At 38.6% G+C, this 27,598-nt stretch overlaps 6 protein-coding genes across 8 annotated transcripts; 2 read left to right on the top strand and 4 right to left on the bottom strand.

Moving 5' to 3' along the window:
• Positions 1 to 867: 867 nt before the first annotated feature.
• Positions 868 to 2,300, bottom strand: LOC104804598 (uncharacterized protein At4g13230). The gene is made up of 3 exons (XM_010528913.2): positions 2,143 to 2,300; positions 1,922 to 1,987; positions 868 to 1,301 (listed from the first exon to the last, which is right to left on the bottom strand). The coding sequence occupies exons 1-3, from the start codon at positions 2,239 to 2,241 to the stop codon at positions 1,080 to 1,082; spliced, it is 387 nt and encodes a 128-aa protein (XP_010527215.1). The 5' UTR covers positions 2,242 to 2,300; the 3' UTR covers positions 868 to 1,079.
• Positions 2,301 to 3,182: 882 nt separating this feature from the next.
• On the bottom strand, positions 3,183 to 6,297 carry LOC104804597. The gene is made up of 4 exons (XM_010528912.1): positions 5,817 to 6,297; positions 4,189 to 5,602; positions 3,968 to 4,112; positions 3,183 to 3,860 (listed from the first exon to the last, which is right to left on the bottom strand). Exons 2-4 carry the CDS (start codon positions 5,596 to 5,598, stop codon positions 3,334 to 3,336), a joined length of 2,082 nt encoding a protein of 693 aa, XP_010527214.1. The 5' UTR covers positions 5,599 to 5,602; positions 5,817 to 6,297; the 3' UTR covers positions 3,183 to 3,333.
• Positions 6,298 to 8,067: 1,770 nt separating this feature from the next.
• LOC104804596 lies at positions 8,068 to 11,724 on the bottom strand. Its single transcript, XM_010528910.1, has 7 exons — positions 10,037 to 11,724; positions 9,863 to 9,952; positions 9,564 to 9,745; positions 9,343 to 9,463; positions 9,136 to 9,204; positions 8,926 to 9,058; positions 8,068 to 8,755 (listed from the first exon to the last, which is right to left on the bottom strand). The coding sequence occupies exons 1-7, from the start codon at positions 11,705 to 11,707 to the stop codon at positions 8,547 to 8,549; spliced, it is 2,475 nt and encodes an 824-aa protein (XP_010527212.1). The 5' UTR covers positions 11,708 to 11,724; the 3' UTR covers positions 8,068 to 8,546.
• Positions 11,725 to 12,838: 1,114 nt separating this feature from the next.
• On the top strand, positions 12,839 to 15,384 carry LOC104804595 (protein CONTINUOUS VASCULAR RING 1-like). Its single transcript, XM_010528909.1, has 7 exons — positions 12,839 to 13,212; positions 13,680 to 13,732; positions 13,880 to 13,989; positions 14,198 to 14,365; positions 14,469 to 14,566; positions 14,718 to 14,844; positions 15,063 to 15,384. Exons 1-7 carry the CDS (start codon positions 13,063 to 13,065, stop codon positions 15,164 to 15,166), a joined length of 810 nt encoding a protein of 269 aa, XP_010527211.1. The 5' UTR covers positions 12,839 to 13,062; the 3' UTR covers positions 15,167 to 15,384.
• A 484-nt stretch (positions 15,385 to 15,868) lies between these two features.
• LOC104804593 (PXMP2/4 family protein 2) lies at positions 15,869 to 20,435 on the top strand. Of its 3 annotated transcripts, XM_010528907.1 has the most exons (5): positions 15,869 to 17,666; positions 17,838 to 18,315; positions 19,274 to 19,383; positions 19,552 to 19,960; positions 20,081 to 20,435. In XM_010528907.1, the coding sequence occupies exons 2-5, from the start codon at positions 18,163 to 18,165 to the stop codon at positions 20,087 to 20,089; spliced, it is 681 nt and encodes a 226-aa protein (XP_010527209.1). In that variant the 5' UTR covers positions 15,869 to 17,666; positions 17,838 to 18,162; the 3' UTR covers positions 20,090 to 20,435. The 3 variants fall into 3 exon arrangements, with proteins under 3 accessions (XP_010527209.1, XP_010527208.1, XP_010527210.1); XM_010528906.1 differs by having other exon boundaries at positions 15,869 to 18,315; XM_010528908.1 differs by lacking the exon at positions 20,081 to 20,435 and having other exon boundaries at positions 15,869 to 18,315; positions 19,552 to 20,047.
• Positions 20,436 to 20,469: 34 nt separating this feature from the next.
• LOC104804592 (proline-rich receptor-like protein kinase PERK1) lies at positions 20,470 to 23,857 on the bottom strand. The gene is given in 9 exon segments (XM_010528905.2): positions 20,470 to 21,018; positions 21,159 to 21,320; positions 21,444 to 21,591; positions 21,676 to 21,752; positions 21,833 to 21,903; positions 22,045 to 22,131; positions 22,420 to 22,956; positions 23,287 to 23,705; positions 23,707 to 23,857. Coding segments are annotated over 9 exon segments (1,887 nt in total). The 5' UTR covers positions 23,778 to 23,857; the 3' UTR covers positions 20,470 to 20,703.
• Positions 23,858 to 27,598: the final 3,741 nt, after the last annotated feature.

Below are 27,598 nucleotides of genomic sequence, written 5' to 3'. Positions count from 1 at the left end.
CCTGAGAAATCTATATTTGCATCATCCCTATATAGTTTATTTTTGCTGCCGAGTGTATAATTGTATTTTTTTTTTGTTAATTGAATGATAACAATATTCACTATATTATTATATATAAAAAATAATATTTTATCCTAGAAAATCCAACATCCAACCGTTGTGTGTTAGAGTGGGCACTTCGGTTCGTAAATTTAGTACCGATCTGATCCATCCCGAAATTAAATCGAACTAAACCGAACCGAACCGAACCGAACCGAATAACGTTTGGTTCTAATTTGGTACACTTTTTATGAAACCGAATGAACCGTTCCCGAACCGAACCGTATGAATACCGAACCGAACCGTATGAATTCCGAACCAAAATTTGAATATTCCACTAATATATGTGTAAATATTATAGTTCGGTACTTATTTGGTATTCATATAATGGTACCGTTCCGAACTGAACCGATACTAAAACTGAACCGAACCGAACCGTTTAACATTCGGTTCTAATTTGGTACACTTTTTATAAAACCGAAAATACCGTTCCCAAACCAAACCGTTTGAATACCAAACCGAAACCCGAAACGCACGCCCACTCCTAGTTGTGTGCATTTGATGGTGCGGTTAGCATTCTGCCGAGGAGAACACCCATAAAAATGTTTAAAAAGTGTGTAATTAAAAAATGAAGAAAAAATGCTCATTTTCGTTATTTATTGGTAATATCTCTAAATTTACATTTACCCAAAAAAAATATCTCTAAATTTATTGGGTTGGGTGTCATAGCATATATTTTCCGGAAAAGAAAATCATATTTCAAATGATATAATTAAAGAATATAATTAATAAACTAAATTGCAATAAAGTATATTGGAAAACAGAGCAGAAATCAAATAAACTTATTTGAACCAACATAATATATATATATATAATCATCAAAATTATTCTTCCCTAGGAAAATGTCAAAATTTCCCAATACAACATAACCAAAAGACCCTTCACATCATGACCATATTATTAATAATTGTAGATATCATAAGCTCTAATTTTATAGAATATCGATGTCCTTAATCAATTATTATATTATTTGGTTAATTTCAGTTCTTGTTCTTGGTGTTCATGCTTCGCTCGACGGTCTTGGCGGTGGCTTTGATGGACTCTTTGGCGTCTTCGGATTTTCCGACCACCGTATCTTTGATCTTCTCCGTCGTGTCCTTCACCTTATCCCAAGCTTCCTCCGCCGTGTTCTTCGCCTTTTCCTTCAAATTCTCCGCCGCTTCCGATATCGTCTTTGCTCCTTCGTCCGCCTTCTTCGCCACCTATTATAGCCCATCCATTTTAATTCGGTTTAATTAATATCAGTTATAATATGGATCCTCTACCAAAATTTTCTTCTCTCATATCATGTAATTTGTGCAAGAGATTAGTCGGACCAGACATATATACATATATATATATATATATGTTTGGTATTACACTTCTTTCAATTATTAAAACAATCATTGAATGGGTATTACAGGATTTTATTTTTGTTATTAATGCACACTAGAATTATTATATCCGGTGAAGTTATAGCAAAAACTTTGACCTTTCAGTGCCAAAAAAATAGTTTTTTAATCCGAAAAAAGGTAGATCAATAATAATTTGTTTATGTACATGATATACATGTAAATAGGATCTAATTAACTGAATAACCATTCATAGAATAGAAAGATATACATAAAGTCCAATAAAAAAAAGATATACATAAAGGAAGTGTTGTACATTTATGAATTAACTGAATAACCATTTATACATATATTAAAACAAAGGTCCTAATGTAGGTTTAAAAACTAATTGTGTAAATTAATAATATCTCCCTTATAACATATAAAAGGAATCGTATAATAGCCAACGAATTCAAATTATGTAAAAAAAAACATCGAACAAAAATAATAACCTTTTGATGAGCAGAATCAGCGGCCCTCTTGGTGTCATTGATGGTGGCATAATTCCTCGAATTCAGCTATAAATTATCAAGCGAAAAAAAAAAGATTAATCAAATCATAATAACCCTTGTTAACCTCGTATTAGCATATGATTAAGCTAATCATAAGCAAAACAAAAAAAACATACGAGAAAATTAAAGGTAATAAAAAAAATTAGTGTTAAAAAAGGTACGTGGAACTGTTTTGTCGTGACGGGGACAAGAGCCCTAGGGCTTGCCATGTTGACTGCCTTGAAACGAAGCGAAGCTGCCACGGCGGATAAGCTTGCCATTATTTTTTTTGTCGTATTGTGTTATCGTCGTCTTCTGTAATGATTAATTAGTATCGTGTTTAATGACTAATTAAGACGTTAATTGTTCATTAGTCACGTATAAATAGAGGTGGTATGATTTGTGGTTACGACACGTGGCATGTTTGTGGTCTGACGTGGCGAGTTTGACTCGGGGATTGGGTGATTGCAGCTTGTCTTTCCTATTTTACAGATGTGTTGTGGGACCAAGTCCTTGCGCCTTTTTCTCGTCTTTTTATTTTCTGTATAATTATTTACTTTTAAATTGAATTATACTATTTTAAATTTCGCTTGGAAAATATAATTGGAATAATAAGGCTTTATTTAAATAAAATACATAATAAAAAAGTTATTATAATAATTGAGAAGATTGAGACCAAGCTGTCATGGTCGAATGGGGGTAAATCAGCAGTAGACATATATATGTTGATTTCAGTAACAATCTGTTCAATAATAATAATAATTTCTTCGAATAAGCCGAACTCAAAACTGATATAAAAAACCAAAAAACATAATTGTTTTGAAAAATATTTATTCCAACTGAATTATAACGGAATGAACTTATAACGGAGTATCATTTTGGTTTGGAATTTTAAAAATTCTTTCCCTCCATGGGGTCTATTTTTTTGGGCCGTACAACGTCACGTACCCTTGCATCTATACAAAAAAAATTGTCTTTAAATTAAATTATTTATTATCCATAATCATTAATTCCATTGGATAATGGAAACCCCATTGAATGTTTAATCGATTAATAGATTTACATTCTTCCTAAATGAATCTGAATGAAATGTACAATTAAACCGAAACTTTTACCATACATATACACATATATGATATAGGTATTGCAAGAAATATTATCATTTTGATCAGATAATTTGAAATATTGCAAGAAATATTTTTATTAATTTTCCGAAAAAAAATAAGGGGAAAAGTTTTCGGCTCAATTTCTTACAATACCCACCTCAGAGGAAAGGCCGTACGTTACATGGAGAGTCAATACTTGTCATATACCTTAAACTGATATATATATATATATATATATATGTATATATATGTGTAAGACCAAAAAGATCAAGACAGCATCTCTTCTATCAAACCGAAGAGAATCAGTTTCTCAACGTCGATCACAACTCGATGAGTATCGTCAGCGCGAAACCCATTTCTCCAACCCAAATCCCAAACTCCACTCACCATCTCTGCCTTCCTCGTACCCTTTAAATCCTTCTCCAACATCTTCTGAACACTGTCTTCGCCAATGCAGTTTTGTCCTGACAACGTGTTACTGTAGCCCCTCAGAGCCTCGAAGCCATTGCAGACCTCCATTAACAGCTCTTCCATGGATACACGGTGTCTTTCAGGGCATGTCTTCCGCGAAAGTTGAAGGCTTACTTCTTTTGCGTAGTCAAGCACAAGTCTTTGGTCGGAAATCACAATGCTGTTGCCGTTTCTGGTGGATTTTGGAGATGCCCTTATGTCGAAGAGACCCTCGGCGTAGCTGAGGAAATCTGGAGAGGTGGAGAGGAACGATTTCAGCGGGATCTCGATTTCGTGATGTTTGGAAACCGTAGAAGTTTCTGAATTCTCGTCATGGCCATGGCCTATCATAGCAAAATCAGAACATGTCATTGTTAAGCATGGATTCTGAAATGTGGAAACCGCATTTATAGGAAACCGGCACATCTCTAAGAACCAAAGGGATGATAACCTTGAAGGTGAAGCTCAGAAGATGTGGTTTCCTCCTCTGCAGAAGCCTGGTTTACCGATATATTTGTCTCACGAGAAGAGATAGAATCATTATCGGAAGAACGATCCTTCCCTGCATTGTCTTTTTTACGAGGGTTCTTCTTTGCCTGCATAGATGATTATACTATACTGTAAATCTACATAACATGTTTCATCATAAAGACTGAAAAAAGATCTGCTCACGTTTAGTCTATTCGTCTCTCCGGCCTTCCTTGCTCGTATCTGTTTCCGTTCTCCAGTAGGGTTTGAATCCAACTTTGAACGCCGTCTAGTTGAAGTCTCAGACGAATTATTGGACTTGTTATCCTTCTTCTTGGCCACAGTTTTATCGGTCACCACCGGCTTTAGAGCTTTGCTTGCAGCATTCGAGGTTTTGATATTTCCAGTAGTTGTTTGCTTAGTCTTATTTGCTCCTTTCTCGTCGGGTTTCCTTGCTGTTTTCTTCATATCTGTGTCTTTCACGGTCAGACCAAACGGTAGTTTCGTTTTGTTGCTTGTTTTAGTAGGACCCGTGGCCCGATCTTTTCTTTGACTAATCATTCTTGGATGAACCTCTCCTTTCATACTCGGTTTCTTGGGTACAACGGGCATTTTGCTTTTCACTTTTCCTTCTGTTTCGGGTAGCGGATCGCGCATAGGTTTGATGAGCACAATAGTTGAGGGAGGAATCTCTTCAGGGCGACAATTGTTCAGAAGATAAGGTGGTGGAGATCGTGAAGAGATTTCCTTCACTGAGTTGATTCTTACAGCTTCTGGACCTTCGGATGGTGGCTTCTTGATCGCTGGTTTATCGATATGAACGGTTCTTTTCGCATGTTCTTCAGGAAATCCGTCCAAACCCATAAGCCTGGCGATCAAATTTGGACCTTTAACGCTATTACTGGGTGGAATATCTGATGACAAGGAGGAGGATTTTGTAGAACCAGAATCATTTCCATGGACATTGGAAGATTGGCTCGAGCGGCTCGTTGAGCTCGTTCCCTCTGCTGTCCTGGGCAAAAGGTTTTGCCGGGCAAAGCTTTCTCTGATCACTTTCCTCAGCTCTTCATAACAATCTCGTGACGAAACCCCGTCCTGAATCCTCCTCCTCTCAGCCACTTTCTCCCGGTTTTGCTCCACGAATCTATCAGACATTGATCTCCGAAACCTCATATCGTTTCTTTCCCCTGTCCCGTGGCCACTACTCCTCGGTTTCGGGTTCATATCCTCGGAAGAATCTTCTCGAAACCTACCGAGCAAAGCTAATGACTCTTCCAAGTCGAGTGCTCCTCTTAACAGATCTTTAGCAACTTGGTCAGGCCTCACTTCATGGCTCAACCCTCTGGACCAAGACTCGATTGCCTCGTTCAGTTTCTGAATTCCTCTCGACACCCTCAAGAGCTGCAACGAAGGTTCAGGTGAAGACTCGAAATGGGTTTCAAGGCTCATCTTCTTCAGCATTTCGGCTTTCTCCTCGCACGTTCCCCCTCTCTGTTCTTTCCCTTTCCATTGGATCTTCTTCTTTCTGATGGCTCCAGACTCGACAACTCCTCTTGGATCATCGCACATTATGAACGATCTGTAAACGCCTGATCTAAGATTCCCCTCTGGCATGTTTCTGCAATCAGATTGTGGGAAAATGGTCAACACGAAGTGATTGGCTTCAGATCTCTTGCAATCACATCCCAGTTAAGAAATTTCAATCTGGTTTGATCATGACAGAACCTTTGATTCTTACTGAGTTGAGACAAAAAGTTGTGATTTTTTTTAATTTCTTCTAAATTAAGATTTAATTAGATTCCCTAACATGATTAAACGTCAGGAGAACTCACCAAACTAGAAGGCAAATCCCAAAATCAAGCTCTTCGGCGATTCCTCTTCCTCTGATTTCTTCGGGAAAGGCCGAAACTTTCCTTCAAAACTCGAGATTTTCCGAGAAAGTCAGGATCTTTCCAGGGAAAATGGCCGACCCAGATGAGAGAAACTCCTCAGACGGAGATTCCTATCAAAACCAGTGAATAAATTTCTCTGGCATTGCCCGCATTTGCAAGTGGTAATGGGGAGAGAGAGAGAGAGAGAGAGAGAGAGAGAGAGAGAGAGCTAAAGCAGGGGAGTCAAACAAGATCCAGGTGCTGACTTCTTCGTGGTTTCGTAAATTCACACGAAAGGGAACAAGAAGATAGATCTTTTGGGATTATGTCAGAGAGAGGAATCTTTAGGGCAATAGAGGAAGAGAGAAGGATTATCTTGAAGATGATCTTCGTTATGGAGAGAGTAGAGAGAGAGAGAGAGAGAGAGAGAGAGAGAGAGAGAGGGAGAAGATGAAGAAGGTAAGGTCCACGTAACACGAAAAAACGGTGCTTACGGTTAATAAGACAAAAAAAACTACCTTCAGTTAATTAATCAAAGCTTTTGCATTAAATAAATGAATGAATGTTTCCCTCTCGTCATTTTTTTTAATTCCTCATCGCATTGTATAATAATATTAGAGGCGATTTCAATATGGTGGGTTGGAAATATTAATTAATTATAATTTCACTGAATTCTTGAGCCCCGAATATTCTAAAATCAGCTATGGGTTCATCAAATATAAAATTCATTGTTGCAGCCCGAGACTTGCAGGTTAAAAAAAATTATTTTTAATGATAAATTAATATAGAATCGAAATATAAATTCAAACTTAATAACATATATATATATTTGCGTAGAACGTGATTAACAACTAGTATTAGATAATTCAAACTAAAGAAATCAATTATTTTTAAAAAATATTTTTTAAAATCCATAATAGCCAACTCTCTAACAATGGATATGAATACTGATACCAAATTTTATATATATATATATATATGTATGTATATGTCCATGGACATTCATATGCTTTTCAATGCGTTTAATATTATTAATTGTTATGATTATACACACACATATGTATAAGTTCATGTTATTCAAAACTGATATGATTAAAAATGTGAAAGTTCATATGAAAAGTTCAGCTTGATATTATTATTAATTGTTACTTTATATTATAATGTACTATCAGTCCAAAAATGATTACACGAGTGTCGGTGATAAATATACAAACAGTGTATGGACAATGTTAGAATCAGGATTGTATGAAATGCACCACTTGATTTCAATGCACTTAATATGGTTAGAAATTTGGGAAACATTCAAAGAGCAGACATTGAATGTGACCAAGCGACAAAAATGGAATCCATTTGAATTTGAACGTTAGGATGATCAACTTACCCCTCATGTAATTAATATTTTCTTTTAATAATATATAATTATCTTATATCTAATGAAATTTTATTTAAAATTGATTCGATTTTATTTTTAAAATTATATAAGTAAAATAAACAATATATATATATATATATATATATATTTTAAAAAATAAACATTTTGATTAATGAAAACGGAAGACAAATCAAAACATGATATAAGATAAATAAATAGATATAATATTTTCAAAATAAAAATAGAAAAAATAATGGAAGCAAAATCTAAAATATCTACTCTAAATCCAATGTGAAACAAAGCAATCATAAGGGAATATAAGTTATATAGCCAAGGATATATAGCTCCAGATAAATATTTTTATAAATAAAATTAATAAAACTAGATTTGTTTGTAATCCGACCAAATGCCATGATACCTTTATCAAATTCAAAATAAAAAAAAATGAAACCAACAAATAAGCTACATATGTTAATTATATCCTTTTTTTTCTTGCCAAATTATTCATTGGATTTTTTTTCGTGAAAAAAGTGAATATTATTTATTTGAGTCACAGGATTCTTGCCAATGTTGACCGCTTTTGTTGCCGTGATAAATGCGAAATAATTAAAATTATATATATATAAATATTCAAATTTAAAATTTTCCCGAAGTACATTTTGATTATTTATATAAATATATATATGCCGCTTTCATTTAATACCTCATATTAAAACTTATTAATTGTTATTGGACACGTACGTGTAAATAACCATATCATCATTTAATATGATAAATATATTTAAAATGGCCGTACAAAACTTATACCTGGGAGAACTTGAATGGTTTTAGGAGAGGGCATTGACAAGTGTAAATTGTAATAATAGAGGAGGCCATTTCGGTTCACTTGTACAAAACCGAACCGATCTTAACAGAACGATATATAATCGATTCGATACATAAACCAAACCGGTATGATTTTTCTAAACCGGGTAACTCATTCATTGTCTTTGTTTCTTGGGACAGAGGAGAAACTAGAAAGTCTATCAATGGCGTATATCTTCAACTAAAGAAGATGAAAGCCGTTACAGAGCTTCTTCACCCTACACCGTACAGTCCCATAGTTTTCTCATCTGGGTTTCGTTCCTACGTTGCGGTTTTCGGGTCAAATCAGCAGAGAATGAAGATATCATACCTCAAGGTTTCGAGATTTCCGGCGAAAATCTTGTGGCAGTGAAAAGGGTTTTTCTCCCAAGAATCAACGGTGGTTTTCGGGTCATTCTCCGTGGATTCAGGGACGTTTCCTGCCTCGAGCGTTTTGTTTCATTGTTCCGAAGTCTTCAAATATCGAAATGTAATACACAGGCGGCGAGCTTCTCGGCAGCTTCGAGTTCGGGTAAAACCGAGCTGTGATTATCCGATGAGGTCTCTGATCCAGAAACAATGCTTCTCAGGCTTTGATACAGTTCTAGGGTTTCGAGCTCTCTTTTCTCGATCTTTACTTCAGCTGGCTCGATCGATCCGATCTTCCTATTATCATCCTGCAAATCTGGGTTTTTTCTCCAAGAATGTATCAGATTCTCATGGTAAAAACAGTATACACTTGACCAAAATGCTCAATATGGTTTACATATCTGCAAATGGAAGCCATGGAAGTACAATGAAGAACATGAGCAGACAGAACAAGTTCACTGGGTGCTACTTTCTTGTTTTACTTACCTTCTTGTCCCAATGGAGAAGGTTGCCCTGATGATACAAGTGAGTTTCTACGTACAATGCATAACCATTTCACGTCTTCGTCAAGATCATCAACCGGGTTGATAGGAATATGCCAGTGACCTCTCACCGATTCCTGATTTAAGATTATCTTGTAAGAAAAACCCGTCTTTCCATACAAAAATGGGCATCAATGGCGGCATATTGTTTTACCTGAATCATGACAGAATAAGGCGGTGGCATGTGGAACACAGGTCCAGCCTCAGAAAAGCTGAAGTGCACCTTAGAACAGAGGGAATGAAATGCTTTGATCGGTAAAAAAACCAGTGATCGAGGTGAAAAATCGGAAGAAGAAAAACAAGACATCACGAATCACCGAGAAAAGTATGATTCATGCGAAAGGCGAGATCTTTCACTTACTTGATGCCTTTCTTTCCACTTGGGGAAGAAGTCGTTGCCCAGAAGCTGGAACGTATGGTCTCGCATTTCATCGTTTGTTACGATCAAACACCTGAACTTTATAGCTGCGTATAACCAATACCTGAAGATAAATTTATCATATGCAGAGAAATTGACAAGAATACGTTAAAAATACGTGAATGTGCGTATGTGCATACATACATACGCATGTATTTCCTCACCAATCATCGTTGGATCCGGATGGAGTTGAATACAAAGCATCTGCATTTTGCCACTTCTCGAACATCGCCTTATTGGAAGGTTTCTCCTTCTTAGTCTCCACAACTCTTCTGTTATGCAGAACGACGAGCGGCCATTTCCTAGAAGGAAGCATTTGTCTAATTCCATTCACAACAGCATTCACCTGAAAACAAAAACTCTGCATCAATGGCTAACCGAGAAAATGCCAGGGATGTATACACACACACACACATATATATGTGTGTGTGTATGAACTTGACGAAGAATTCTTTAAGTATACCTTTGAGGGCACGAACCTCTTCTGGCTGTAAAGACCGACATTAGCAGCATCGATCACAGCCTGAAAAGGCCCATAGTAATCCAACCATTTCTGCAAACATTCTCCACCGTGTTTAGAATCCATGTGGAAGATTAGAGCTTATAAAAAAGGGCAGGTGTAAGTATACATCACTACCTGAAATCTTTGAAAGTTTGAGTTTTTATCTCTTTTCCTAGCTAAAGAAGCAACAGACTGAGCAAAATTCTCTGTTTCGGTGGGATCAAGATCGATTATCGAGAGCTTTTCCCCGCACCGTTTACAAAACCCATCATCTCCAATTATTGTATCTGACACCGCCCATTTTCCGGTACCAAGCCAACCATGTCCATGCCAACCTCCACCTCCATTTTTTGCCGCTTCCTCTACTTTTCGCGGGTCCCATTTCCTCTTCCCTACTCTTGATGCCATTCTACTCTCAAACCACTTCCTAATCGTGCCTGCGGTGGATTGCGAGACACTTCTAACGGTTGTTCTTAACTTGTGCAACAGGTAATACACTTTATCGCTCCTACCCGCTTCAATGCAGACCCTCAAAAATGCCTCTAGCTCAGGCTCCTCAGGGTAAACACCGTTACATAACATGTCCTTTTCGACCATTAACGCCTTCTCAACGTCTCCACCATTGCAGAACACAGATAATGCAGGGGCATAAGAACGCAGTCTAGGGTTTATCCCCGTTGATTTCATTCGCTTCACCATCTCGAAGGCCATATCACCATCACCCGTTGCTGCAGCCATTCTAGCAACAGATGTCAATGATGCCTCGTTCATCGGGATATTATCTGAGTTTAGTTTTCCATATATCTCCAAACCTCTTTGGCGAGCATACGTCTTGATCTCTTCGCTCACCACGAATTCATTCTCTTCTTGGCAACGGGTAAACAAATCTTCTTCCTTTTCAGCAAAACCACCATCCAAATTCACAGATTCTGCACCTGAAACGAATCTTGTCTCATCGAAATCTCCATTGTTGACGAAATTATCATGTTTTTCTTTCTTTTTCCCCATAGAAACACTGCCTGAGTCGCCTGTGAAATTCAAAACTCGGACACCTCTTCCACTTTTAGCACGACAAACAACACCTGAAGCCGCAGAAGCACAGAGATACAGTATAACAGTGTAATGGTACTGTTTCAATCTGATTCCTTCTCTTTGAGCCTTGTCGTACAATTTAATAGCACCCATTACATCACCTATCTTCGAACACATATCCAATTCAGCTCTAAACTTAGTTTCCCATTCCTCCACCTTCTTACTCTTACCTCTCTCTCCTCTCGTTTCAGGGGTTTTCTCTATTTCTTCATTAACCTCTGCCATGACATCATTTCTTGATTCCTGAACAGAAAATTCCTCATCTTTAGAGCAAAGACAAGATCTTTCCTCAACCGAAACCTTGAATTCCGCTGGTGCGAGATTTCTTGCTCGGCCATTATCCTTTCCAGTCTTTGTTTCAGCGTTTTGTTTATCCTTACCCTTTGTTCTGTAATGGGTTTGAGCAAAATTCTCACCTTTTCTCTCATTCAAAGACCTTGAAGAAGAAACTTTAGAACATGTTCGTCTCTTCTCCTTCCTGTGAACGTCCTTACGCTCAATCCCGTCATGAGTTTGAGGCAAACATGCGTGGACACTGCAAAGACGAGCTCTATGGACGAGGAATTTGGAGAATTTCGGGTGGAGACTGTGTTTGGGAGGCGAGAAAGTGGGTAGAAAATGACAGAAACACCGAGAAAACGGTGGTGGTTGTGGTTTACTGTGGAGAAGAGAAGGGAAGAGGTGGTGTGCTTCGAGAACTGTGAAGGAGACCATTTGGTTTGCGGCCAATGTTCATGATAATGGCTCTCGGAAAAATATATAATTCGGAATAAATTTCGAATAATCATACTTATATAAAACTTTAATCATAATTACAAATATGTCCCTCAATTACTATGAAATTGATGTTTTGCCGCCATAAGTTCTAACAATCAACAAAATGGCTTCCCTTGTCTTTAATTTCATAGCATTTTATTTTCATTTTAAGCCCTGGAAACTTAAAACTTTCATTGAACACCACAATAGTTTTAAAATTTAAATTGAGGTACACTTCTTTTCTTGTAACAAATTAATGCAGATATGATTAATATAGCAATTAGACTGCATTGATCTTGTTTTCAATCTCAGAAAAGTTTTTTATTTTGTTAATCCGGAAGTTCACCGGGTCTTTGACCCAACTACATCTTCCAAAAGACCGGACAGTCCATGTGAAAAAACTCTCCAACCAGGAATCGAACCACCAACCTCTAAATGCTTTGCACCAACTGTTAACCATTCGTCTTGGGTCAATTTCAGAAAAGTTATGAATATAGTTTCAAAATTTTAGTCATTTTGGTCCATTTGAAATATTATTTGAATAATATATACTTAACTTAGATATAATGACTAATCAATATCATAACTCCAAATCGATAAGTAACATTATATGCCATATGTAAATCAAATTAAATCATCATAGTTTCTAAGGACCCCTAAATATCTCTCGAAATAAAACTTTATCCATATCAAATTGTTAGATATTATGGTAAATTTTGTTTAATCATTGATGACAATGGAATAATGATATTATCCAAAAGTAAGAGTTGTCCCAAAGATAATTAAAAAAAAACTAAATGGGCATGTGCGGAGGATGGATTGTTTTAGGTATTAAAGAGATTAATCATTGAAATAATATCCATATTTAGTAACTAAGATAATCAAATATTTGAATTGGAAATTTAGAATATGATTAACACAAATACCTAACGGTTGAATTATGGGACAGATAGGCAGTGCCACATTGTTATGCCACCATATAAAAATACATATAAATTTGGTCAGTCAAATTAGAAACAAAACAATTTAGAAAAACTAATGTTAATTATTGTAGAGTCTAATGAGACGTAATCCCATTTAAACATTCTCTCTCTCTCTCTCTCTCTCTCTCTCTCCCCGACCACCGAGAAGAGTCAAGCTTTGGGAAGGTTTTTCCTTGTTGAAGCTTTTTGACCCCTTAAATCGGCGACATTTCCTTCGTTTTCGATTCTTCTCGTTCATTTTCTTTGTTGCTGATTCGTTCAAGGGGTTCGATTCCTTTCTCTCTTTTTTTTTTCTGGGTTTTTTTTTGTTTTACCGAGGAGGGACTTTTGATGGGCGACGTGAAACCGGCGATCGTGATGGCAAGCCGAGACAGAGACCGTGAGCTTCTGATTCCGGTTGCTAATTCTGGCGATGCTGACGATGGCGCTGCGGCGAAGCCCTCGTCTTCTTCTTCATCTTCGCATCACTCCGGTCACGAGGTTATAGGTTTTCCCCCTTTTTTTTCCTGATGGTTCCTCCTTTAGGGTTATTCGTTGGTGGTTATGTAATTCGATGAGAATTTGGACTAAGGTTTCGATTGATTTGTTTTGGGTTTTGCACTGAACCCTTAAGCACATGGCCGATTTCGGGACTTTGGTTTACGATTGATGCTAATTTCGGCTCGTTACTTCCCAAATTCGAAGTTTGTTTGCAGTATTTTACCTCCGTTAAGCCGATCATACTAGGGTTTTGGCAACAAAGATCGACCTTTGTTGTGTACCAATGAACTGCATCAGTTTACTGGAAGGCCCTTAAACTATTGAGTGTTGGATGCGAGGCCTTGGATTGACTAGTGAATAGTGATATTTATGAACATATCTTTCAAAGAGCTCAAGTTCAGTGTGTATTTCAACTGCAATGTATCTTGATTGTTCTTGCCTGATAATGATTTATCATATGTGTGTAGACCTTTTACAAGTTAATTAGAAGCTGGGCGTCGAAGAAGTTCATGACTGGATGGTAGGTGCCTCCTTGTCTCTTCGAATGAGATATTCAATTTTCCAGCCTATCACACGATGAAAGCCCGTGCTGCTTTTCTTCGCTGGCGTCAGCGTGTAATAGGTCGAATGCCTGGTTGTAGATTCTGACTTCTATGTCTCTGTGCAGTGTTATCCTGCTTCCGATAGCAATCACATTCTATGTGACTTGGTGGTTCATTCATTTCATGGACGGATTTTTCTCTCCGATATATGCTCAATTAGGAATTGATACTTTCGGTAAGTTTTTTCACATTTCCTTCTATTTCTGTCTGGTTCCCCCATTCCCTCTTGGCGATATGATCAATGATCACTAATTTTCAAGAAAATGTTCTTACTGAGTGTATATATGCTGTCTAAAGCAAGAAAATCAGTGCTACAGCGAAGAGAGAGTGTAGAAATTAGAATATACCTTTTGATGACAGCGCTTTTCTGCATTGATTTATAGGACTTGGCTTTATCACATCCATCACATTCATCTTCTTGGTCGGGGTGTTCATGTCTTCATGGCTGGGAGCATCGGTTCTAAACCTAGGAGAGTGGTTTATCAAGCGGATGCCATTTGTTCGCCACATCTATAATGCCTCCAAGCAAATCAGTACTGCCATATCGCCAGGTATCATTCACTTGTGTATGATCATCAATCTTTTATAACATTCAGTTGAGCCATGATCACGGTTCACGGATGACTCTCATATCCAATTCGGAATATGTTTCAGATCAAAATACTCAGGCCTTCAAGGAAGTCGCTATTATAAGGCATCCACGTGTTGGTGAATACGCCATTGGATTTATCACATCAACTGTTCTACTCCAGGTAACCAAAGCCAAAGGCACTTGACTCAATTCTTTCATCTTTCTCCTGGAAATTGAACCTCGAGGAAACCCTAGATGCGTTTTACGCTGACCCGAGTCTTCTTTCTCGAAACCCAGTTTCCGAAATAACTTGAAAACACTCTTCCCTGCAGAATTATGCAGCGGAGGAGGAACTTTGCTGTGTATACGTTCCCACGAACCACCTCTACATCGGAGATATATTCCTTGTCAATACAAAGGATGTCATAAGACCAAATCTCTCTGTCCGGGAAGGAATAGGTGAGGGATCCACTGATTTTCATTTTGCATGATTTCTAGTCAAAGGTTGGAGATGATTATGATGATATAATGTTGAGAGCCAGTTCATTCAAACCAGAAACACAAACCCTCACAAGTGGATGACTGCCTGATTCTGGATTCAGAACTCGAAAGTCACTTTCATCGAGGATATGATTACGTTCTGTTTCGTGAATGTTCGGTTTGCGTTTATCGTGCAGAGATCGTTGTGTCGGGAGGAATGTCGATGCCTCAGATTCTGTCGACGCTTGATGGGAGAGTAGTAGCACCCGATAGAAGTAGAAGTAGAGTGGAAAGAAACTGATATAGTCAAAAGTCTCTTCATGAACTTCAGATTTCATATAAAAAGATCAAATCTTTTTTGCCTCATTTTGATTTCCAGTTTCGGTTTGATTATGAATTTGATGTTCCAAGTTTTAGATGTCAGAAGATGATGGAAGTGTGTTTGTGAGATCAGTCACTGTCTGTGTAAAACATTGTTTGTTTCTACATTGTAATATACAGCTTCTTATTTTTCATTCATTCATTATAAATATTACACAGTCGAAATTAATTTTTTTAGAAAAAATCTATATAAATATTCAATTTTGTAAAATATTTCAACTTCAACTTTGATAACAATATATTCATTAAAAAATATTCTTAACATAAAAAAATTAATTGAAATTGTAAATTGTTTTCAATGTGAATTGAAATATTAAATTATAAAAATATTAATTTAAAATATTTTTAATATTTAAAATATAATTAAAATTAAGATGGTTATTTGATATATTTTAGAAAGTTAGGATTTTTAAATGAGATTTTGTTTAATAATATATACCATTATTAAGTTAGAAAACTATTTTCAATGGGAATAAATTGACTACCGTCCGATGTAGGGAAGTACACGTGGCGAAATCTTAATGAACTTTTCAAAAGGGCCCAAAAACCCTAGCTCAGAAAATTTTGCTCTGTATAAAAAGGCATGAGCAGAGAGACCTTTACATTACAGTCGTTTCTCACTTCGGTTAGGGTTCTTATTAGCCGCCGAACGGGTTTGTGTTCCCTGTCTACTCGATTTCAATGGTTGATCTGTTTTCTGTGAAAACAGTTTTCTTCTTTGGCTTTTCTGTATGAGATTTTCCGGCAAAGTTTATGTTTTTCTGGAGAAAATGGACGGTGACGATGAAATCAGTGAAAGGTCTCGTTCGTCGTAAAATTGGCCTTCAATGGCGAATTTGCCGACCATCCTGTTATATCACCACCCATATTCTGAGTCCATTCTTCCATAATGTTTTACTCTTTGTTCGTTCCTCGGCCGATGATTAAATTAACAAAAGACAAGCATATGTCCGAATCAATCCATGTTGATAAAGCCTAATCTTCTCTATGAGGCCGATTCTTTTTTCATATCTTTCATTCAAGTTTTAAACTTTTTGTCATTAAAAATCAATTCTTGTGGGTTTATCAAATTGATTACAGTGTTGGAATGAGAAGGGTCAAGTGATGATTTAATTACGCATAGTTCAGATGATAAAATCTCCATGATTAATCATATTACTTAGTCTTTCGCTCCTATCTGATGACCCTTCTTTCTCCAATTCTTCTTGATCTTGTTTCTTCTGGTGTGTGATACGTTTGATTCCAAGATGTAATCAATATGGGTTCATAGTCAAAGACGTGGGAACCTTGTCGGAAAAGCTAGTCAGGTGTTGCGCATCGGAAGCTTGGCCTCCGCTCCTTCTACACATCTTTCAGTAACACCAGAATCATAGAATTTAGTGAGACGAGATGACATTCTTTAACCTTTAATAAGAACTCCTGTGTTTCTTTGAGTGGCTGAGTTTCCCTATACACGCTACAAATTTGAAGTTAAACCACGAGTTTCCGGTCTTGGAGCCTACATGTTTAAGGAAAGGTAGGTCAAGAACTCCTTGTTTATCCACGTTCAGAGGAAAAGATACCCCAACCCGCAAGGTATTGGTAAGGTGTCTTCTGTAAGGGTTTGTTTACAGGAGAATTCTCTTCCCATTTTATGATCAATATTTCCTTGTCTTAGAGAAGGAAAACGAGCGAGAGGGCAACTTGTATGATGATAACTCCATTGTGTCACCTTCCTTTGCTACTACCTGTCTGTGCAAGTTCCTGAAATACTTTGATCTGAAAATATTGGATCAGAAATCTTTTCTCAAACAAGCAATATCTTATCATCCTTCACCAGAAGATGGAGTCAGAAGAGTAGTTAACAGCACAAGAAACGGCAGATAAATCGAGTGGTTGCATCACCAAGACCATGTTCTATCATGTACACAATTTCAGGCCATACCAAAACCCCTTGGAAGCTTGAAATAATCCATCGGACTTGAGATTTCAGAAAATCATTGTAGGAAAACCAATGAAGCTATTGATGCTGAATTCGCCTCTTAGCAATCATCTGTCCGGAGCATTTATGGCTCTGGTATGAAATGACGAAATGCCAACACAGGTTTCGCCACCGGCACCAACCCATTTCTCCCCTCTTGTCGCCCCCCATCTCGGCCTCCACTGCTTCTACCGCAGTCGGGTTCCACCGCCGATGCAGAAGTGTGTTTTTACGGTCCCCGTTCAATGGACTCGGGAGGAGATGGAGGATAATGGGTTGTTTCTGAAAAATCTTGAATAGGAATCAGATATTTGCAGGGATAGTGGAGGAGATGGCAGGTGAAGAAGACTCGTCATCATCATCACGACTATTGAAAGTTTCAATCTTTCTCCCCGAAAATGACAAATTTTTTTCTTCTTTTGTTTCCCTTTTGTTCAATTTGTAGCTTAGTTGATTCAAGGTACTCTAATCTTTGCTTTGCTTGTTCCATTAGTCATGCGAGAGATGAGTGCCCCACTCCACCATGTTTCAACAACCATTGAACTAATAATATCTTTTATGTTTTGTATTAGATGCTAATCTTTCATTTACTTTTAGATTTAATCTATTCATATTGTTTCTTCTTTTACAGATTATTACACACCAAAGTGAAAGGGGCAAAAATTTTGGGTGCGAATAATAGAATTAAGGAAAAAGGTTGGTCTTTTCCTTTTGCATTTTTCTATTGATCACAAGAGGTCAATGGATAACAAAGATTTCAGATTACATGAGACATCAAGGCGAATCCAATAGAGGGAGAGGGAGACGGCGTCCAGTCCATGGTTTTTTTTTTGGCAGTTTTAAGCTTTCTGTGAAGGATTCCACAAAAGTGAAAACCTTCCCTTTCTCCCTCGTTGTCCCAAGAAAGCTCTAATCTTCAATCTTTAATCTCTCTCTCTCTCTCGGCGGGTCGGTCAATGTTGAAGCTTTGGAGATGGTACCAGCGATGCCTCGCGGTTCATCCGGTGAAAACCCAGGTCATCAGTTCCGGTTTTCTATGGGGCATTGGCGATATCACCGCTCAGTACATCACTCACTCCACCGCTCAACGCCGTCTTCATCGTATTCCGGTGAGTCATCATCGATTCCCGTATCGATTTCACTCCATGGGTCTGTTTCTGAGAGCTCCTGTCCAGTTGAATCGGGTCTCCCTATTCGATTTCCGGGTTTTTACAGTTTGATTCATTGAATCCCTGTTGATTTCTACATCTGGGTATCTCCAGATTTCGCGAAATTTCTCACCTTGTAGTTTATGTCGATAGGTTTCTTGGGTGGGCTTTGGCGAATGCGTTGATATTTGGAAGGACTGGTTTTAAACCCTAATGCTGTTTTGACAATCAATAACCAGTGAGCTTTTTAGCAGCTCAATGGCGATGGCGTTTTTGGCTTAGACATAGTTTACTGCTCTTGTTGTTTCCCATTCTTTCTTCAAGAATTTTCTTCTGTTTGCGTGCTAGTTTGCCTGTTTGGAGTCTGGGATCGAATTCAGTGGTGTAGAGGCATTGGAATGTTGGGAGTATCAATTCCTTGGAATCTTGTTTGCTATGGAGAGATTAGAGAATCCTAGAACTAAGGAATCAAGAACATGTAGAACATCTGGCATCACCTCACATGTTAAATTCATATTCTTGGTCGATGATTCAGAAACAATTTTTGATCCGCGATGTGTTATATAATCAGTCAAGAGTCATTGATTTCATCGTCTCGGGACGAAAACCTCTTGCATTTCCTGATGGCTGCATCGCCCTAAAAAGATCGCTTTGGTACCATGAAAGAACGTTTTCCATTGCAGCTTTCGGTTTCTCTTTTCGCCAGTTCGGACATTTGAGCAAACCCTGAAAATGGTTTTTTGTTTTTTGAAAAGTCCCAACTTTCATTTGGTCATTTGATGTTTTTCTGTTTGCCCTCGAGATTTGTAAGAAACATATTTTGAGTTTATTGAATGTTGGTTTGAGTTCTAGTTATATGTCGGGAGGAGATACTGCTTATACGTCGAGATGAACATTAATCTGTGTTTCCGTATATCAGAACGCGGATAAAGATACAGATGCAGATGCGGAATTCAAGGTTAACTGGAAGCGGGTCGCCATCACAAGCATGTTTGGGTTCGGTTTTGTAGGACCGATTGGCCACTTCTGGTTGGTTTACCTCATCCTCTTTCTCCATGTCGCTTATCCCGAGAGTATTCTGTCTTTTTCTTGCTTCATTCCACGACACTGAGACTCGAGTTCCCGATAAAAATGCATTGTTCAAGACACTAGTCTCGAGTATTCTGTCTCGAATCCCCTTCTGTGTTTTTTTCGCAGGTACGAAGGATTGGACAGATTCATTAAACTAAGGCTTCTATACGAACCGAAGACAGCACGGTTTGTGGCTGCGAAAGTCGCGATGGACGGCCTTATATTCGGACCCTTTGATCTACTAGTGTTCTTTACGTACATGGGATTCGCCACGGGAAAGAACCCGACCGAAGTGAAAGAAGGATTGAAGAGGGATTTCCTACCGGCGTTGGTTCTTGAAGGCGGGGCTTGGCCTCTGCTTCAGATTGCGAATTTCCGATACGTACCCGTGAGGTACCAGCTGCTTTACGTCAATATCTTCTGCTTGCTGGACAGCGCTTTTCTCTCGTGGGTCGAGCAGCAGAAAGACGCGGCTTGGAAGCAGTGGTTCACGTCTTCCTTCGAGACGTTGAAAGACCGAGGAGGCCAACGCGGGGTATGATTTTTTTTTTTTTTTTTTTTTTGCAAATTCGTGTTTTTACAGCAAATGACAAACAGGAAGACGGAAAGTGTTTTAAACTGATTGTCTTTCCAATGATGAATCTTTTTCATGAAGCCGCCGTAAGCTTTTCCCTGGTTAAGAAAGGTGATACTTTTTATCAGAAGTAGAGACAATGCCGGTTTCATGGTCTGAATCCGAATCCCCCATGGTTTCTTCTTCTGCTTTTGCTCAGAACCGATTCTGATGCTGGCATCTATCTGATAACCGGGTTCCTTCCAGACATAACCGGAACCGAATTGTCTGGAAAAGATTTTGCTTCTGATATGATTTGGCAAGGTCTCGCGCCATATAAGAACTCGAAAGGCGTGGACTTTTGATTTTTTTTTTAAAAAAAAAGAGGAGCTTTTTTGTTTGTCAATGGAGTCATTACATACAGTTTGAAGCATTTATATACATACATACGTACATACACATCACAGGACAGGTTCTTGATGATCATCACAAAGAGAAATCAGAAACCTCAACAATTGGCATCAACATTACAGCTTCAATACAAAAAGAATAAAAGAATGATCAAACTCAGAATCCTCGGCCTCAATATCCACAATACAAACAAAAAAACCCCAGAAATCACCTTCTTATATCGTACGTATGTATCAATTAGAATTACGAAGCATTTCCTCGAATCTTTACAGTTAAAAACCTGCAATCCACCGGTCTTTTTCCTTTGAATTTGGCTAAGAAGATGGTCCACTGTAGCCATGGCCGGCTTTCCTGATCTTCCCCATCTCCATTTCCCGAGTAGTTTGGGCCTCGCTGCTCGAACCCGACGGGTAAATCCCGTACTCGCTGGTCGGGTTACTGTACTCGCTGCTTGCCCCGTACTCTTGCGTCCCCAACGCCATTTTCCTGAACTTCTTCATGTCCTCGTTGTATTGGTTCGTGTCATAGTCTGTGCTTTCTCCGTATGAGCTGTACACCGTGCTGTGACCCGGCCTTATCCCTTCGTTCAGATCCGATAAAGATACATTCCCTTCGAGCGCCCGAACAATCTGCTCAGGTTTACAAACACAGAAATTGACACTATCGTCAGATTTGTTCCCAGGTTATGATCTTCTTACTCGATGAGAAGTCGTGGCTAATGATGATATCCGCGGAAAAAAAAGGGTCAAAGGGTCGGAAATTAGGTTACCTGACTCATGCGAGGTCTACGACGAGCGGAATGGCGAACGCATGCAGCAGCACAGGCCACCATCCGAGCCATCTCCTCGTCATCGTACTCATTGTTCAGCTTTGGATCAGCTAAACCGTCGAACTTTCCTTCCTCACCCGCTCGGCTAAGCAAAGGCCGTGCCTTTTCTCAATTCACGGGTAGGTTTAGGGTTTAGGAGATACCCCAGAAGATTGGTTGGTAATAAAAATCGAGTAAAAAAAAGCGGGTAATGCGAAACGGGAAACACGAGCAAATATCACTCACCCAGTCCACCAAACTGTCATCTGTAAAGGCATTGTCCGAATCAACAGGACGGCGGCCAGTTATTAGTTCCAAGAGCACCACACCGAAGGAGAAAACGTCGGACTTTTCCGTGAGTTTCCCGCTCGAAGCGTATTCTGGAGCCAAATACCTGAATCCGCATCCGAGTTTATAGAGATTAGAGAACGATAAAGATCTGGCCAGTTGGAAAAGACTTTCAAGATGATCTTCTTACCCGAAAGTCCCCATCACTCGGGTAGACACATGAGTGTTGGTATCGGAAGCGATTTTTGCAAGACCGAAATCAGCAACCTGATACGTAGAAACGACTTTGAGTAACATAAACATGCAAACAAGAACGGAAACAACACGAGGCCATATATTTATATAACCTTAGCCTCAAACTTGAAATCCAATAGTATGTTAGCCGCCTTGATATCACGGTGAATGATTTTAGGGTTACCTGAAAACAAAACAGTGTACACTTCCATTTAGTTATCTTGCAATACTAGTCTCTGTCTAATGCACATATATAATATAAGTGTAAACCATTCACATACACATACACACACACACACACATATATATATATATGTATACTTACAATCTTCATGGAGATATGAAAGCCCTTTGGCAGCTCCAAGAGCAATCTTCAATCTGGTGCCCCAATCCATGGCCGGGCGTCCCTTCCCTGTCAAAAGAAAGAATTCAAAGAAAGGCATAAAAGGTAAGATCTATGGCTGAGGGGAAGAAAACTCGAATTGGATATCATAGATAACCCTTTTAATTTCAGGTACCATAGATAACCGAAAAATGATCTCGGATATCTGAAACTTTGGATACCTGACCAAAACAGATTCGAAAAAGGGTAATATCTCATGCGACCCGAAGGATTTAGGCTCGGTCTAGGGTTAGGATAACCTAAAAATCTCAGGTACCGGATCCGTAATTCAGACGAACTATGAAAAACTCGTCTCACCGTGCAGGTGAAACTCCAAGGTGTTGTTGGGAACGAACTCGTAGACGAGCATCCTTTGATGTCCCGTGATGCAATAGCCGACGAGCGAAACCAAATGCTTGTGATGAACACGACTTATGATCTCCACCTCTGCCTGAAACTCCCTCTCTCCCTGACCACTCCCGGCTTTCAACTGCTTCACAGCCACTTCCTTCCCGTTAGGCAACAAGCCCTTGTGCACGTACCCGAACCCGCCTTGTCCGAGCAGATTCGCCTCCGAGAATCCGTTGGTCGCCCTCGCAAGTTCCTCGTACGTGAACGTGCTCTTTGAGAAACCCAGTACGAGTGCCGGTGGAGGAGGAGGAGGGGGAAGGATCGGATTGTCTGGTCCCGAGAAGTTGGAGCCAGAGCCACCGCTGCTGCTCATGACAGGAGCCAGGGGCGGGGGCGGCGGAGGGGTCGGAGGCTTCGCCGGCGCTGAAGTCAACACGTGGTCGGACGGTGGAGGTGCGTTCTGTTGCTGCCAGTACTGCGGCCGCTGATGACCGTAAGGCCCATCTGAGAGAAGCAAGAACAGGAATTGCAGGGATTAAACGAGAACTGAGATCATGTCTGAATCTGAAACATCACAACCCTGGAGCTAAACAAAACAAGATCGATTATAATATCCAACGAATTTGACCATTTCTGAAAAAGAACACTTGCGCAGATCTGAAATTCCAAGTCAGAGACATGCAAACAAAGATGAAACTGAAGCGAATCTGAAAGACAAATACAAATCTGGATAACAGAACTAGCATGCAAAAAAAGCAATATTCATAGAGATAAATCAAGATAATCACAGTAATTCATCCAAAGATCCATTTCTTTTCCTGATAAAGTTCTTACCTTTAGGAGGTGGCGGCGGAACGTAGTAACCAGCTTCATCGTCTCTTCTTCTACGTTTCTTCTTACAACAGAGAAACAACAGAGTCAACACCACGAGCAGGGCAACTCCAGCGATCACAATCCCAGCCACCACTCCCGATGATATCGCAGCGGAATCCGACGGAGGAGACGGCGAAGAATCCGCCGGACCAGACGGTGTCCGAGGCGGAGAGCTTCCACTCGAGGGACTCGACGGCGGGCTCCGAGTCTCCGGCGGTGACGGTGTGTTCGGAGACGGAGGAGACGGAGTGACTGGCGTGGGAGTCGAATCCGGAGGCGGAGAGGATGCCGGTGGAGAAGGTGTCGGCGGCGGCGGTGCGGTGGTGTTGGTGTCTGGTGGCGGAGGAGATGGAGGGGGGGTGGCGGTGGGAGGCGGGTGGAGTTGTGGAGTTCGTGGGAGGAGACGGCGGAGCTGGTGCCGGAGTAGCTCCCGGAGACGGCGCAGCGGACATTTTCCGATCTAATCAATTGCAACAAATCGAATCTCTCTGGCCAGAGAAATCGCACGAATAAAATGAGGGGGAGAGAGAGATGGAATGTTAAAAAGCAAAGGGAAGGCAAGGGAGGGAGTGATCTGGTGCTTCTGCGAGGTTGTCTGTGAGTGGGGTCCACACGTCATCTCCAATTTTTTCACATTGTTCTTACTGTGTATTTTTTGGACAAATTCGTATATTATATGTATGGGTATATTTAAATAAATTCCAGGAAACTTTTATCGCAATATGTAAAAAATATTCGATCTCATATTTTTTGGACGTAATTGAATCTGTTTGATGCACATAAATATGACGTATATGAATTTGTAATTATTTTTTTAAAAAAAAGTAATTATAATTATTGTAAAAGAAAAATGTGGATGTTTTGTTGCTCCGAAGCTACGGAACCAGCTGGATGGCACCATCGAAAATTCATGGACACTTTTCCACATTGACATTTCCTCTAATTCTTGTACCCAACCCACACACACACAACTACACAGAGTATATATATGTATATGTATGTGTGTGTATATATGTATATATAACGTTTGGACCTTGATGGAACTAGATATATAATTTGTAACTATCCAAAAACTGATTTTCCGTTTATTTTTTGATTAGAAATACGGGTCTATATATTAATAGCTTTCACAAAAAGAGTTAATAATGTGGTCATTAATATTATTTCGTGAAAAAACGGTAATTGATTATTAGGAGAACAATTATTTGGTAGGTGTAGGTTCAATTCAAGACCCCATAAAAGAATTTATCATTATTATTATTATTATTATTATGTCTTGAGAAAGTAATAATATAATAATAATATATGATTAAACGCATATAGATCGTTAAGAAAAATAAAAATATTTTTAGTGGCCTAAAAATAATATAGTTTGACAACCAAAAGCTGCGTAATTGGCGCTGTTAAATTTGATCGTTAATCTGAATAAATAATTTGTTTGCTAAACCATAACCAATTTTAATGAAGATGATTATGGGGCCCATCATGTCATGTGTACAGTAATTGGGAACCTAGACAGGTTATGATAATCTAATATATTAAAATTATATAGAGTTCGACGTTTTTTAATTCACGATGGCAAGTACTTATTTTTATTTATATAATCTAAATTTGAAATATAAAAAAATCTATACTAATTTAAATTAATATTAACTTTTTTTTTTACAACCAAGATGTTTACTCCGAATCTGCGTCTCGACTACATCCATTTTAAGTTCGGAATCAATCTTTCTATATAGATCATTTTTGTCCAAAAATTACATCTTTTACCATCCGTGAGATCGAATTCAGAACTTTAAAGATGAATCTGTGAGCGCTCGACCACTAGACCACCAACTGTTGGATAAATTGATATTAACTTGTTTTTTTAACATCTATAATCATAACTAAATATATACTAACATCATCAAATTTGGAATTAGTAATAAACCAATAAAATCTAAAATGTATTTGTTTGGAAAAATCATTTATGATCTATTAAAAACACACAAATTATGTGTCGCAATCAAAGTTATATGTCGGTTTTTATATTTTTGGAATTTAAATTCATATAGTTGATGGAAAAAAATAGATAAAACTGAAGACTTAGAAAGTTGAGGCCAATTAAAAAATTTAAAAATTTCCAAGATTTGTTTTTAAAAATAAAATTTGTCGAGTCTTGCGCTAAAACACGGTTTTTGGAAGGAAAAAAATGTCGTCCTACCACATGGGGATGGGGACCTAATTTAATAAAATTTATGCACATGATTAGTGGCATGACATTCGCTTTCTCTAACAAGAAAATATTCTCTTATTTTATTTCAAATTTCGTTGTCAAACAATCCCACTTATCCACGAATTCCTTCGTTGTCAATATTGGCAAAGTCGTATTTATATGGATTATACAAATATACCGTATTTCGTTATAATAATATAATACCAAATAATCTTTATTTATCACCGCCGAGGTTTCCTGAAAATGCATGGCAAATCTTATTCTATAAACGCGTACGTACGTAAACCCCATGCAAATCTATTTATTTTTTTGTATACATTAAATACATTAAATTCCTTGCATGTAAATGAGCCGCGGGGAAGGGTCTAGATTGAGCCTTTCCAGCCAAATTCGAACCACTGCATATATTTATATAATTTACAAATACTATTTTGTCATATACTTATGCATTTGAAAAGAAAATAGAGATAATAATAAAATATATAAAATATCACAAATCAATGTATATATATATATTATTTTGGTAATTTTCAATAACGTCTCGTCATAAACAATATTGTATGAATCTCATCATTTGTGGGATAATGCAAACTCTTTTATTTATTAATGGTTTTAATTTATAGAATTATACGGCAATCCAGTAGAATCTCTATATTATGCCATACTGCATAAAAGTTAAGCTAATCAAATCAATTTATATTAAATTGGGCTAAACTCATCTAAATCGATGTATTACACACTCTAATATCCGACATTTGGTAAAAAAATAGAATCCAATTCTAAGGTGGATTGTGAGTAAATAAAAAATATCCTTTCACATATATTTTTCTTTTTGGCTATAATGTGATTTTTTTATTCGTGTGAACTCCATCTGCAATCTTTTGGACACATCAACTCACATATGTGAAAGATAAATCAATTGTAATTGACAGACTACAAACGAGTGGAGAAAGAATTGAACTTTTAATCTCTCGTATGAAGGACAAAATCTTTACCAACTCATATGGGGATTTAAAAACAATGATTCTATTAATTGGTGGCGTAGTGGTTGAGAGATGACAAAGTCATCTCGAGGTCATTGGGTTCAATTCTATAAGGTAATATGTATATCTGGAGATAATATCAAATCCCACGATTGTAGCTTTCCTTGTAGAAAGACATTATTGACGTCTAATTGTCGGATGGACCATTTGCGGGAAATTGCAAGACTGAGAATGAGGCGAATGGTAGCTGGTTTAACCACAGGACTAAAAGTCTCGTGATAGTCAATTCCCGATCTTTGATGAAAGCCTTTAGCCACAAGCCTCGCCTTGAACCGATCAACCGAGCCACCAGGATGATGCTTCACCCAAAAAACCCACTTACATCCTACCAAATTCATCGCGTCATGTGGTGGTACAAGATCCCATGTTCTGTTTCGAACTAGGGCGTTGATTTCTTCGCACATAGCGTTGCGTCATTCCGATTGTTTTAATGCTTGAACAGCTGTGGAGGGAATGTCGGTCTTTGAATATGAAACAATGAGAGCAAACTTGGGATTAGGCTTAATAATATTAGCTTTGCGTCGCGTGATCATCGGGTGAGCATTTGTCGAGGTCAACGGAGCTGGAGTTGGAGCTAGAGTTGGTAGATGTTGGTGGACATCAGGATCATGCGCAGGTGAGGCTGGTGAATCCGGATTCGAGATAGTCGGAGTGTCCGAAACATCAGAGGAATCCGCTGGTGTTGACTCGAGCCAGTCGATGTTTCCGTAATTCTTTCGTCAGTTTCCGGTGTAGGATCATCACTCGAGGACGTCACTAGGTGGATTCGATGAATGGTGGTATGTAAGGAGTGATGAATCGAGCAAGATGGCTGGTGGACAAGGTAGCAAACGATGGATTGGCTGTCGTGACACCATCGGTGGTGACGGTGGCTGGTGGAACAACTCCTGTGTCGGAGATGAAGTCATCGAGGTTATGACCCTCGAGGAAGGCTCGAACTTGGACACTCCAAGTGAAGTAGTTCGACAAGGATAGCTTTGTAACACTTGACATGTTACACGCAATTAGGGTCTTC

Source organism: Tarenaya hassleriana, unplaced genomic scaffold (assembly GCF_000463585.1).
Source record: "Tarenaya hassleriana unplaced genomic scaffold, ASM46358v1 Cleome90, whole genome shotgun sequence".
Classification (NCBI taxonomy): domain Eukaryota; kingdom Viridiplantae; phylum Streptophyta; class Magnoliopsida; order Brassicales; family Cleomaceae; genus Tarenaya; species Tarenaya hassleriana.
Note: the sequence above shows the minus strand (reverse complement) of the source record. Positions and strands in the feature narration are given on the sequence as shown.